Below are 14930 nucleotides of genomic sequence, written 5' to 3' on the forward strand. Positions count from 1 at the left end.
TAGAGACTATGGACTCTGTGGTGCCAGTAAACTATTTTATTTACTGTGGGAGAACATAACGTAACCACTGGCCTCTCTCTATTGAAAATTTAGCATTTTTTGTTTTCGCTCCGCCTTTGGTTTACAGCAAACCCAGGGCATTGTGCGCTCTTCCATTGGCGCCCAGAAGAGAGGTTTATTTGTCGAATTTGCCCCTTGTTTGTCACACAATCAGGATAATCTCAGCGTCGTCTCAACCTCTCCCACCCCCGAGCCTCTGCGATGACTCATCATTATGTTTCTCCCTCTCTTTCTGCCATGGATGGTGTTGAGACTGAGAGGGGGCTGAAAACACAGGAGCATGCAAGAAACATCGGCTCCATGAATTATGGATGTGTGAGTCCTGTAGGAAGAAGTGCTTAACCTTGTGCCATGCTCTGTGGTGCAATAGAAACTTCCAGTGCGGCTGCTAACAACATGCCTGCCTGGTGGTTGGTGGTCTCCTAAAAGGTACCCTATTGTGCGATTCCACGCCAACGGGAGCAAAAACTATTTTTGGTATCTAAGACTGTTCTGGCAATTCTTAGAAACTTCCTTGAGAGGAAGGATGTTAGACACGCTTTTTACATTTGTATCACAATTTATTGATTTTTGTATCATGATGTATGCATAGTGATCCGTGAAGCGTACATGATACAGACAACACCTTGGTGTCATTACACTCCTTATAGTGTGCTCTAACATCTGGAGTATGTCTACATTCTGAAATACACATGAAAAATATTTAGATTAATATCTCAAAACTACTGTTTTTGATTTGGCTTAATTTTTGAAATATTGTCTGGAACCATATACTCTTCAAACTCATCAAATATCCAGAGTGGGCTCTCTTGTACTTTCATTGATATGACCCATTTTATACATAGAAATTTACATTTTAAGTCATTAACCAATCACAGCCCTCCTTTAGGATTGCATATTCAGCAAATCACCAGCAGAAGGAATTCCCTTTGATTCCATTTGCCATCCACTGTGTTGGTGGTGCTCATAAAATTGAATTAGCAGAGAGCCCACTCTGGACATTTGATGTACTTGTAGATGATATTGTTCCAAACAATGTCTTAAACTGAACAAAATCAAAAAGGGTTGTTTTAAAATATTAATATTTTTAATGTTGAATAAATGCATTAGAACATGTGTATTTCAGAATCTAAACATATTCCACATGTTGGAGCACACTCGAAGGAGCACAATGACACCAGTATGTTGTCTGTATCATGCAGGGTACACGGATCATCAGGTTTTACAGGAGGCATATATAGGTCTAAAAAGGGCCTAAAATGGCCACTCATGATTTTCTTAAAAAGCGGTTTGCCATACTAATGTAAAAAGCATGTCAAACATTCTTCCTCTCACTTAAGTTTCTATGTGAGACTTGCCAGAACAATCTGAGATATCAAAAATATTTTCCGCTTCGGTGACATTTGGGACACACCCAATATCACACACCTCATCTCCGGAGCCACAGGAGGGAAATTGAGGTGGAGGAAATTGTGGCTGTTTCATGGGTAAAGCTACCATTAGATCCCTGTGTATCTGGATGGGCAATATGGCCTACAGAGAGTGCTTCTGAGGTCTGACACAGTATGAAATTTGTGCTTTTCACCACGTTCTCCAATAATAAACCAAGATGGCCGTTTAGGACTGAGGAAAACAGTACCTGGACTCCATTCTCTCTGACAACATGAAGATGGCCAACTGTCTCACTCTTTTGGCTTTGTCAATAGTGAATATGAGGTCTTATCATATCTGTGGGTGGTGGTATTTCTGAGACTATTTTATTTGACTGAGGCAAAAATATGAATAGTTTCAGTATAATGTCACAGTTGAATTTTTGGAGCACAAGCTGGCAGTGAAATGTATGCGCCACAAGCCTCCGTTCTTTTTTTACATCCTTGTGGATATCTCACAGCCAGGATGGCCCCAATCAGTATTCAAGCAGACAGCCCCGACAGACATTGATGCTGTGCCAGTATTTATGTCGCCGGAAAAGTTTCTCCCTCTATCTTCGAGGCAAATTTATCGCAAGTCTCCTCAAAATGTGACGGGTGGAACTGTGTGATTAATTTGGCCAGTCGTTTTTTAATGTGTTCCGGGATGCGCAGCACTTATTGTCTTCCCCCACATGTCTATTACAAAATCTGCAACAACAAAAAATCCTGAAGCCTCCTGTCTCCCTCCACAGCCCTGTTGCCTCATTCCAGGTCTGAGATATGGGCTCGTCTTGGGGCTAGCCTAGCACTGAGACCCGACCCGGGTCCAGTCTGGACTGGTGTTTCTTCTGTCAAAATAAATCTCCTGCTCCTAAAGTGTTGAAAGCTGTGTAAATGTCAAAACCATCCGTCTGAGGTGTGGAGGGGAGGGGAGGGAAGGGAGCCTGAGTCATCCGGTGAAGCTATTCCCTGATTTCTTCTCGCTGCGGCAGCGGTTGCCAGGTGCAGATGTTGCTCCTCGCTCCGCCTGCCTCTGAACCAGTAGCCAGGTTTTCTCTATCTTCTCTCATTTTTTTCTTCTTTGGTGGGGGTTGTTTTTGAATATCCATGAGAGGGTGGACCCACTGGGGCTCCTGTCAGGGAATTTTGCGAGCAACATATCTCTCGGTTTTTAACGACGCCCCCTCTGACTGGCCTGGCCTGCCGTCCTGCTGTTGGTTAGGGGAGGTTGGTGTGTTCGTGGTTTTCCATTTTCCCCATTTGGCTGATGTGTTCCCTCTCCTGGCTTGGCCCTAGTTGACTGCTACAGCACAGAGGATCTCTTCTCAGTTGAACAGTGAGAGAACCCTGTTGTACAGGATGGCATTGGCCTAATGCAGCCCCCACTGTAGGCCTTTCCCACATCGGCCCAATGTAGACCTAACATAGACTCAGCGTAGACCTATAATAGGATGTAGTTATAGCCTGGACCCATGCTAACCAAACACAGCCCTGACAGACCTCGTTCATCTCCTCAGGAGCCACCTCCATGTCTCCACTATGTGTTTAATGCTGTTGTTTTTTTGTCGCTTTTGACTTGAAACTCCTATCCTGCTGAGAAACTCCATCCTTCCTTTAGTCCTCCATTTACACTCTGCTGCAGGAAATGTCTCTTAAAGAGATTGGTGAGGGGGGGGATGAGAGCCCTGCTGTGCTATTTCGATATTATTTTTTCTTCTCCTCCTCTCCAGTGCACTGGCAGCAGCACTCTGTGGCTCCCTTATCCTCTGCTCTCATCCTCATCCTCAGTAAGACCAGCCTGCAGGTCTGTGCTTGGGGAATCCACCTGTTCCTCTCCACCGCACATCCAGGGTTTCAGCCCGGCCCCAATAACAGGGGGAACTAGCATCACTGTGTGAGCCGCCCGGGCAGCAGCAGGCAGCCGTTGTGGTGCATACTAAGAACACATTTCTCCCAGTTCCATGGGTATGATCTCAAACCAGGATCCATTTACTTCCAGGGGCAACGTCAACAGGCAAATCTAGGAGAAAGTCTGCAGTTTTTTTGAAAGTGGTGATAAAAAAAAAAAAAATGACTGAGTGGTGAGAGAGAGACAAATGCTGCTTGATTACAGGTTGTGTTGAGTCAGTAACAGGCTCATCTGGGTAGAAATGTGTGACAATCAATTTGCAGAGAACTCCCAATGCTGAATGGGAAGTTGATTGACAGGGAGCCTAAGCCACTTCCAGTTTCTTTAATACCATGTACCTATAATGTATTTTGACAAGTAAAGCCCCGAAATTAGGGTTTGCAAACATTCCCTGGAGAATTAAGGTACAGACAGCAAACAGGCTTTTTTTCTCTAATCCTGAACTCTCTCACACACACACACACACACACACACACACACACACACACACACACACACACACACACACACACACACACACACACACACACACACACACACACACACACACACACACAACTGATTGTATACAATGGAACATTTAACCATGCTTTCCAAAGTCATGGCCATTTGATTTCCTGTCTTTCCCTCTCTTTCTCATTCTCTTTCTGTTTCTCTCTCGCTATATATGTGTCTCCCAGTCTCTCTCTTATTCACTCACTGCCTCTGAATACTATCAACAATGATCAAAAGCTATAGAAAGGAAATCAATGCATTAACAACTGTGTTCTCTCTTTTTCATTGATCTGACCTCCGGTGTAAATGTTTAAACTCCCTTTCTTCTGTAAGAATGGCTCAAAATGGAAGGTTAGGACCTCAGCATAGCCTTAAGATGTTACATAGACAGATGTAACACGCACACACATAGTCATTCATATCATGTTGAGCCACAGAATCTCTTGACTTACCACTCTCCCCATTCAGAAAAAGTATTCTGTCATTCACTCACCGAATGGGAAGATTCAAGGGCATAAGAGTAGCTCTCTGGAGATATCCTTACCTCTGGACTATAGCAGGCTTGGGTTCAAATACTATTTGAAATCATTTCAAATAGTGAAGCTGGGCTTGATTGAGTTTTCCAGGTGCAATCGAACAAATAGAATAGTCGCAAAAGTGCAAATCCCGCCCCGTCCTGCACTTCAAGGCAGACTAAAGCAAATGCTAACTGTTTTTGAAAGATTTTGCCTAGTATTTGAACCCAGGTCTGTTCTGTAGTGCTGATTGGTACTCGTTACTTAATTATACATTTGGACCCACCACGCTACAACACAAAGGGCCGCTGTGCCTCCTTTGACCCAAAGTCTCCCTTTGTGCCGGGGCTCTGAAAAGGAGTTAAACAAAATAAAGAGGGGCACTTAAATATGTTGCCACAGAAACTTAATTGACAGATTGAAGCCAGGCAGGCAGTGTTTTTCAGGGGACCTTCTCTTCTTCTCTTCTCTATGGCTCTTTACGTGAATAGCTTTTCTCTTTTCTCCCTGGCTCCCCCACTGTGAGGTCCAGGAGGTCTGACCAACTGGTCCACTCCTGTTTCCACAACTTCACTTCCCATTGTAGTGAGAGAGGAGCGGCCTGGAGGAGCATTTATTCACTATTAACACCTAATGAACGTGAGAAATGGAAGTAGAGATTAAATGAGAGATCAGCTTGTGTGCCTTATAAAGGAATGCTAGCCATACAGGAGACAAGTGGTTATATACATTGTGGTCATAATTGCACATTTGCATTTCAAAAGTTTTAGTCCCTTTTTAATAACCAAATGTGAAATACATTCATGTTAAACATACTAATGGAGAATGTTGGTTATAGGATATGGCGATCTGATGATGTGTGGAAAGCACAATTCATATTCTAATCAAAAGAGTGAAGGACAATTTTCTGTTGATTGCGAAATGGACACTTCGACAACTCGTGCACTCTATACTGATATTTGTTTTCCACTTTTTGTAAACGATGGTATTTGCACAGGAAACTCAAGAATAGCGTTGTTGTATTGTATTGTGTACTCCTTTAGAAACTGGAAAACTCTCTCAAACGCGACACTTTCTCTCCCTTCATCTACCTTCATTTGTGTTGAAAGCTGCCACTGAACAAGAAGTCTCCCATAGAAATAACATCTGCACTGATTATGAGGTTGGTGGTGGCGGGGGGGGGGGTCAAATGAATAATTCCTTATGTTTCCCCTTTCTCTTCCCTTGCAGTGTGACAGCGAGAGTGACGTTGATGACAAGGTGAGACTTTTTTCTGTTTATCTTTCCCCACACACATCAAGTGTACTTGAGGAGTTGTGAGTAACACATGTTGAGTTCCTGACTGAAGAAGAAGAAGAACCATCATTCTGTTAAAGTGAGAGGAGGAGTTATAACAGACCGACAATGCTGCTAGTCCCACTACTGTTGAGCATTTGCATCCTACAGATAAGTAACAGAAAGAAAGAAACTAGCAAGGAAAACACACAGGTAACTGCCAAAATAAAGGAAACCGCAACTTAAAGTGTCCTTATAGGCTGGTGGGACAGTTTAGATTCAGTCAAATCAACTGTTATTTGTTACATGCTTTGTAAATAACAGTTGTGGACTAACAGTGAAATGCTTACTTACGGGCCCTTCCCAACAATGCAGAGAGAAAGAAAATAGAGAAATAATAGAAAAGTAAAACACTTAATAATGAACATGGCAATATACAAGGAGTACCAATTCAATGTGCAGGGTTGCCAGATAATCGAGGTAGATATGTACATTAGGGCTGACCCCATTTAGTTGATTGATTGGTCGATAGCTGTTGGTCGACCGAGATTTCTTTAGTCAAGCATATAGCAAAAAAAAAATGTAATCAAGGTGTACAAGGCGCCTGTAGACTAATCCATTGTGGAGGCCGTGGGAATGGGACAGTGCATCACTCTAAGACATGTGCTACAGAAACTGTATATGGTTATATTACATGCCTTAATTGTCTAAGAATAGTGAGGAGAGAGGAAACCCCAACTTATTTAGGTCTATAATCAACAGCCTAACTGTTAAATGTGCCTGGCTTTATACATCATCCATATACAGCACCAGTCAAACGTTTTAACACACCTACTCATGCTTTTTCTTTATTTTACTATTTTCTACATTGCAGAAAAGTAGTGAAGACATCAAAGTAATGAAATAACACATATGGAATCATGTAGTAACCAAAAAAATATAGATTTGAGATTCTTCAAAGTAGCCACCCTTTGCCCTGATGACAGCTTTGCACATCCTTGGCATTCTCTCAACCAGCTTCATGAAGTAGTCATCTAAAATGCAAAGAATGTATTGATTGGTCAACCAATATTTTTGTTGTTGTCAGGTACACCCCTAATGTACATACAGTATAAGTAGGCATAAAGTGACAGATAGTAAACAGTAGCAGCAGCATATGTGATGAGTCAAAAAAGTTGGTGCAAAAAGGGTTAAATGCAGATAGTCCGGGTAGCTATTTGGTTAACTATTTACAGTGCCTTCACACCTCTTGACTTTTTCCACATTTTGTTTTGTTACAGCCTGAAGATTTTGTGTCACTGGCCTGCACACAATACCCTATAATGTCAAACTTAAATTATGTTTTTCGAAATGTTTACTAATTAATACAAAATGAAAGCTGAAATGTCTTGTGTCAATAAGTATTCAACCCCTTTGTTATGGCAAGCCTAAATAAGTTCAGGAGTAAACATTTGCTTAACAAGTCACATAGTAAGTTGCATGGACTGTGTGCAATAATAGTGTTTCAGAAATTAACTTTATGTCCTGAATCCAACACAACACATCACTGAATACCACTCTTCATATTTTCAAGCATGGTGGTGGCTGCATCATGTTATGGGTATGCTTGTCATCAGCAAGGACTAGGGAGTTTTTCTGTATAAAAATAAACGTAATAGAGCTAAGCACAGACAAAATCCTAGAGGAAAACCTGGTTCAGTCTGCTATCCAACAGACACTGGGAGACAAATTCACCTTTCAGCAGGACAATAACCTAAAACACAAGGCCAAATATACACTGGAGTAGTTAAACAAGATTTGTATTTTATTATTTTTATTTCACGTTTATTTAACCAGGTAGGCCAGTTGAGAACAAGTTCTCATTTACAACTGCGACCTGGCCAAGATAAAGCACAGCAGTGCGACAAAAATAACAACACAGAGTTACACATAAACAAACGCACAGTCAATAACACTAAAGAAAAATAGAAAAATGTATGTACAGATGACATTGAATGTTCCTGAGTGGCCTAGTTACAGTTTTGAATTGAATCGGCCTGAAAATCTATGGCAAGACTTGAAAATGACTGTCTAGCAATGATCAACACCCAACTTGACAGGGCTTGAAGAATTTAAAAAAGAATATTGTACAATCCAGGTGTGCAAAGTGCTTAGAGACTTACCCAGAAACAATTGTAGCTGTAATCACTGCCAAAGGAGATTCTAGCATGTATTGACTCAGGGGTGTAAATACGTATGTAAATGAGATATTTAATTTCAATAAAACATGTTTTCACTTTGTCATTATGGGGTATTGTGTGTAGATGCCTGGGACAAAAATTCAGGCTGTAATACAACATGTGGAATAAGTCGAGGGGTTTGAATACTTTCTGAAGACACTGTAACTAACAACCTAGCAGTCTTATGGCTTGGGGTGAAAGCTGTTCAGGGTCCTGTTGGTTCCAGACTTGGTGCGTATGTGGATAGAATATTTAGAATATGTAGGATAGAATAGTATATATATATATACAGCAATAGTTGAATAGGAAGGCATTGACAGGAATACACTATATACATATGAAATGAGTAAAACAGTATGTACAAAAGCTGAAGAACATACGCACATCCAGGTACTTTCAGCAGGTGCTGGAGTTGTAGGCAAACTCCTGGAAAACAGACAGGAAAACGCTGTACACTGCTGCTCATGCTCTCAGGGGATTTTTTTATGTAACAACATTCTGACCCTCAGGTCTTCATCAGGCATCCATACATAAAACAGTATGTAAACATTATTAAAGTGACCAGCGTTCCAATAGAGAGTACAATAGAGATTCTGTCATCTGTGGATCTGTTGGGGCGGTATGCAAATTGGAGTGGGTCCAGGGTGTCTGGGATGATGGTGTTGATGTGAGCCATGACCAGCATTTCATGGCTACAGATGTGAGTACTACAGGGTGATAGTAATTTAGATAGTTTACCATGGTGTTCTTGGGCACAGAGACTATGATGGTCTGCTTGAAACAAGTAGGTATTACAGACTGGGTCAGGGAGAGGTTGAAAATGTCAGTGAAGACACATTCCAGATGGTTAGTGCATGCTCTGAGTATGCATCCTGGTAATCCGTCTGGCCCTGCGGCCTTGTGATTGTTACCCTGTCTTACTCGCATCCGGAACAGCTGGTGCTCTCACACATGGTTCAGTGTTGCTTGCCTCAAGGCAAGCATAGAAGGAATTTAGCTTGTTTGGTAGGCTCGGGTCACAGGGAAGCTCACGGTTGGATTTCCCTTTGTAATCCGTGATAGTTTGCAAGCCCTGCCATATCCGACGAGCGTTAGAGCCGGTGTAGTAGGATTCGATTTTAGTCCTGTATTGATGCTTTGCTTGTTTGATGGTTCGTCGAAGGGTGTAGCGGGATTTCTTATAAGCGTCCGGGTTAGTGTCCCGCTCTTTGAAAGTGGCAGCTCTACCCTGTACGGTCACTGTGGGGACGACGTCATCGATGCACTTATTAATGAAGCTGGTGACTGATGTGTGAAACTCCTCAATGTCATCAGATGAGTCCCGGAACCTATTTTATTCTGTGCTAGCGATTGTGGCCCGTGGAAATGTTTTCCCGCTCCTCTACCAAGGATATTGACGGGAACTGGAACATGCTGTCGTACATGTTGATACAAAGCATCTCAAACATGCTCAATGGGTGACATGTCTGGTCAGTTTGTAAGCCATGGAAGAACTGGAACATTTTCAGCTTCTAGGAATTGTGTACAGATCCTTGCGACATAGGGCCGTGCATTATCATGCTGAAACATGAGACGATGGCGGTGGATGAATGGCACGACAATGGTCCTCAGGATCTCGTCACGGTATCTCTGTGAATTCAAATTGCCATCGATAAAATGTGATTGTGTTTGTTGTCCGTACCTTATGCTTTCCCCCACCGCCACCATGGGGCACTCTGTTCACAACGTTGACCTCAGACAACCGATCGCCCACACGACGCCATACATACTGTCTGCCATCCGCCCGGTACAGTTGAATCCGGGATTCACCAGTAAAGAGCACACTTCTCCAGGGTGCCAGTATCTATTGAACGTGAGCACTTGCCCTCTGAAGTTGTTTACAACGCCGAACTGCAGTCAGGTCAAGACCCTGTTGAGCAACGAGCACTGAGCAATGAGCAACGAGCAACGAGCACGCAGATGAGCTTCCCTGAAACTGTTTCCGACAGTTTGTGCAGAAATTCTTTGGTTGTTCAAACCCACAGTTTGATCAGTTGTCTGGGTGGCTGGTCTTAGAGGATCCCGCAGGTGAAGATACCATATGTGGAGGTCCTGGGCTGGCGTGGTTACACATGGTCTGCGGTTGTGAGGCCGTTTGGACTGCCAAATTCTCTATAATGATGTTGGAGGCAGCTTATGATAGAGAAATTAACATTAAATTTGCTGGCAAACAGCTCTGGGGGACATTCCTGCAGTCAGCATGCCAATTGCACACTCCCTCAGAACATCTGTGGCATTGTGTTGTGTGACAAAACTGCACATTTTAGAGTGGCCTTTTATTGTCCCAAGCACAAGGTGCAACTGTGTCATGATCATGCTGTTTAATCAGCTTCTTGATATGCCACACCTGTCAGGTGGATGGGGTATCTTGGCAGAGGAGAAAAGCTCACTAACAGGGATGTAAACAAATTTGTGCACAACATTTGAGATACATTTTTGTGCGTATGGAACATTTCTGGGATATTTTATTTCAGCTCATGAAACATGGGACCAACACTTTACATGTTGCGTTAATATTTTTGTTCAGTGTAGTTTACAGCTATCATAAAGTATTCTAACTCTGGTGAGCAGAATCTCGAGACTTCTTAATTTTAGAGATCGCACACCAGCTGTTTTTAACAAAGAGATACACACCACACCCTTGAGCTTACCTGACACTGCCGTTCTGTCCTGCCGATTGTATATTATCCATGTCCTTGATCATCCACGTTTCCGAGAAACATAGGATATTACAGCTCACATAAGCCTCTATATCGCCGTCTCTTTTTCTTCCGAGTGTCAGGGATTAGTGCCTGGGCCGGGGTGAGCAGTATGTCCTGTGCCGCCGACTCGTTGAAGTTGAAATCTTCATCCAAATCGAGGTGAGTGATGGCTGTTCTGATGTCCAGAAGATCTCTTCAGTCGTAGGAAACGATGGCGGACACATTATGTACTAAAAGAGTTAAGATCAGGGCAAAAATACACACAAAATAGCGGAATTGGTCAGGAACTCGGAAAATGGACGCTATACACTGTACACTCCAGCGCCATTCTGGCACAGATTCTACAAGTGTCTGGAACTCTTGTTGGAGGGATGCAACACATTTGGTGTTTTGTTGATGGTGGTGGAAAGCGCTGTCTCTGTTGCCGCTCCAGAATCTCCCACAAGTGATGACTGTGGTGACTGAGACGGCAATGGCATATAGTTAACATTGTTTTCATGCTCATTAAATCATTCAGTTACCACTCGTGCCCTTTGGATGGGATCATTGTCATCCTATGGGGGCATAGCCATGGTAACCAAAATAATAGCCTGCCTAGCATTTTTATACATGATGGGATGTTAATTGCTTAATTAACTCAGGAACCACAACTGGGTGGAAGCACCTGCTTTCAATACCCTTTGTATCCCTCATTTACTCAAATGTTCCCATTATTAGTTTTTCACAACGCAAATAATAACACTGCTTTTATAGGTGTAAGAGAATGTTGCGTCTTTCAATTTGCAACTCCTTTAACCTCAATGATAACCTCAGACTGTGTACAACATGTATCACATTTTACATACAGTACAACACTGTGATGCAAATATAGATAATAAATGTCACTGATCACTCTATTATGTAGGTTTGAGTATCATATTCCAATTAATTTCATGCAGAAAATACACTACTGATGTCCCTAATATCCTAGGGATAGCATTGCAGCATGTACAGTATCACAGTCTTTATGTTGTTAAATGGCAGATTTGCCAAGTTGCCATCAGTTATTAATCATCTGTCAGTCTGTTTGACAGCTGTTGGCCAGTGTCTATACAGAGTATTTGTAATAATATCAATTTCACAACTGTACACTTGTTTACTTGGGTGGCTGGCTTGTTCATCTATGGTTTCCTCCACCACCACCTGCAGCCATTCCACCATGAACCACCAATGGGAGCCTCACACATCTTAATTCCCCCACAGTTTAGCAATTACTCCCTGGTAAATGAATGAGATAGCATGCCTAATCTCCTGTAAGCTTATCTCCCAGTTCTGTGGAAATGTCTGCGGCTCCGCTCGCCCTATAAATAATACATTGATAGCAGCATAATTTGCATGAACTGTAGCTTTGGCAAGTCAATAGGCTTTTATCTCTTCATTGAACCAAAAAGTGAGTGAATGAGTGAGTGTGGGAAGGGGAGCCTCTCTCTCGCCCGTCAGTTTGACATGACGGGAAGGGAGTTTTCAGGGCCTGTCAGTTTCCATACAGCTCCCTGGCATCACTATTGGTGAGGAGGGGGAGGGGAGAGGAAGGAACTACTCTACAGACAGAAGCCCCCCACCCCCACCTCTGTATCCTCAGATCAACCCTCCCTCTCTGTTTGCTGTTCTGTCTGTCCACACCCCTACCTCCTACACCTGCCACATGGTAGGTTCATTGCTAATTTGAAATAGGAATGCCATATGTTTTATGTCAGGGGGTTGTTTTAACTATGTACGTGTTGTTCACAACATGTGGAAGCAATTACTGAGTTGCTGGAAATTCAAAGAGTGTGTTTTCTCTCTTTCTATCTTTCTCCAGTAAGGCTAATCTGTCAGATTTTCTTTCTTTTTTTATCTATTCAGTGAACGCATAGGGAATGGGGTGGGGTTGGTCCATGTGAGTGCAGTAGTCTCTGGACTTGACTGGCGGTAGTTAACTCATACCAGGCAGTCCATGGGGCCTGGGGAAAATGTGCCACTGTCCATAGAAACCAGACAGTGCTGACGCACATCACAGTGGGGCTGTTGTGAATTCCTAAAGTACTCCTCTCTGAAAGAGCACCATGAGCTAAAAAAGAATGTCTGTGTTTGAGTAAGGACCGTAGTAAACGGACCTCTTCTAGATCGAGGAAATGGAGAGGATTATTAACTTCCATCAAGATGACAGAGTGGCATCCATAGAAAATTGAATGATGGGGGTCAGAGAGAGATGGGGAAAAATCAATCTTGACAAGCCATCAGTGGAGTCAAATCACCAGTGTAAAATTGGTTTTCATGAAGGAAAGACAAACACTGTCATTTGTAATTGGCCACACTTACAAGAACTCTGTCTGTTTAATTTCTAGCATGTTAACTGCAACAGGTGCTGCCAACAATGGCTGCTTTCGTTCAGTTCAAATCAGCAGCCACCTGAACACCCACATTGTCAGGATTTAACAGATTACATCAATTAGAATATTGCTTGCAGGTGTGCCCGTTTGGTGCAATCAGTTACAGTTATTTGAATAAAACTGTCTGGTAGCCAGGCTGGTGTATGGTATTGCAGGCCAGCCTGGGTAGATACGGGCATGTCGTAAAACCATCATATTCAAACACACAACAGATAAGACTGCAGATGTATTCCAATGTATTCCCGTGTTGGTTTTCTTGAGATTGCAAGGTAACCTCTATCTGAGTCCTATGCTGTCAGTGGGGATGTTTATGTAGATTCACCTGCCTGGCTGTGCCTACCCCAGATATAGGTCTACAGGCCTACTCAGATTGTTTTCTCATCGCTTGTATTTCCTCCATGGAGCCTAGCCCTCTGTTTAAAGAAATGTGTAATTTTCCTCCATTATCCGAACATAATGTTTGACAATGAACAGTATTCAAAGTCAGAAATAGTATCCTTGACCCTGAATAACCCCCCGAAGAACCCCCTGCTGTGGCCTGAAGCGTAGCTCAGATGATTACGATGATTTCTCTTTTATGGAGAGCATAATGAAGTCTCTGTGTTGTTTCAACTATTAAAGTGTGTGTGTGGGTGTGTGTGCGGGCGTGCATGCATGTGTGTTTGTAGCCTGGCTAAATGAAATGTTCATGAAGAGGGCTAACCGCGTGCTTGAAGAATTGCCTCCACAACAGAAGGGCCTGTGTGTAAACAAACCCTGTTGTACTGTCACAGGCGTTTTAGTGGAATATGAAGGGCCCATTAGATTGTATCAGGGTCAAATGAGTTCAACTCATCCTATTCTGGGCGGGCGGCTCTCTGTGACTCTATTGATAACATATTATTTATGTCTGCCGAGTGGTTCATACAAAGCATGTGTTACCCATTAGCCTGTTTTACACTAAAATCTGTTCCTCAATGGCACTGTTTGTCTAAGGTTGATGTTTGATCAAACAGGACGTCACCAACTTAGCCACTCAATTTATTTTTAACAATATTTAATGTAATTGGGAATCAGATACTGTATGTGTTAATTTACTTTATTACGTTTATTTTTGCAGGGAAAGTGGACATTAACCCTCTATAGTCGATTGACGCACCGGTTCTAGGACTCATCTAAACGTAACTGGTACCGGTTCTAAAAAATATATGGAAGTATGAAGGTAGTTTTGTGCCTACCCAAAAAAGGGGTTAAATATGTGACTGAGCGGCTCAATTCGGTCTAAAATATTGTTTGTTACATTAGATAAAAATAGAGACTCCGAGCTAGAAAATGGTATATCATACACTGCAGTTGAGGAACAATGGGAAAGTAATTCTGCTTTGAAAGTTGATGAACTTGTAACCATACTTTTAAGAAACTGGCACTGGAATGTTTTGGTACACCTACTGGAGAGCTCTTCTTTGTCTACACACATTCATTCACAACCTCTTAAGCATTAGCCCCACCCATCTCTTAAAAGGATTCACATGTGAGGCCATGTGCTAAACAGAGGGAGTAAGGTAGTAATGTAAACAACCAAAGATTTCAAGACTAAAAGTGGTGAAAGTAGTAGCAAAAATACACTTTATCTAGTCCTTGGCCAATATCTTAATCCAATTTTGGTGCAGGTCATGTTGTTCTTCGCATAAATGTTTCTAGTAAACACACACTATATCAAATAAAAGTGTATTTGTCACATGCACTGGATACAGAAAGTGTAAACGGTAGGGTGAAATGGTTACTTGCATATTTGCATATTAGCAATATCAAAAATAGTGTCCAGATATATATTGTATAAATATTTGATAATTATTAGATGATTCTTACTCAGCCTCACCTGTCCAAATTGATGGGTCGTGTGAAAGAAACCAT

General features: G+C 42.3%; 1 protein-coding gene across 10 annotated transcripts in view; it reads left to right on the plus strand.

Moving 5' to 3' along the window:
• LOC129853455 (autism susceptibility gene 2 protein-like) overlaps window positions 1-14930 on the plus strand; it is a 412695-nt gene that overhangs the window by 268143 nt on the left and 129622 nt on the right. For all 10 annotated transcript variants that reach the window (XM_055919505.1, XM_055919511.1, XM_055919507.1 and 7 more), the window contains one exon: window positions 5622-5651. In XM_055919505.1, coding sequence (XP_055775480.1) covers window positions 5622-5651 — 30 coding nt within the window. The remainder of the gene's footprint in view (window positions 1-5621; window positions 5652-14930) is intronic.

This window comes from Salvelinus fontinalis, chromosome 4 (assembly GCF_029448725.1).
Source record: "Salvelinus fontinalis isolate EN_2023a chromosome 4, ASM2944872v1, whole genome shotgun sequence".
NCBI lineage: Eukaryota > Metazoa > Chordata > Actinopteri > Salmoniformes > Salmonidae > Salvelinus > Salvelinus fontinalis.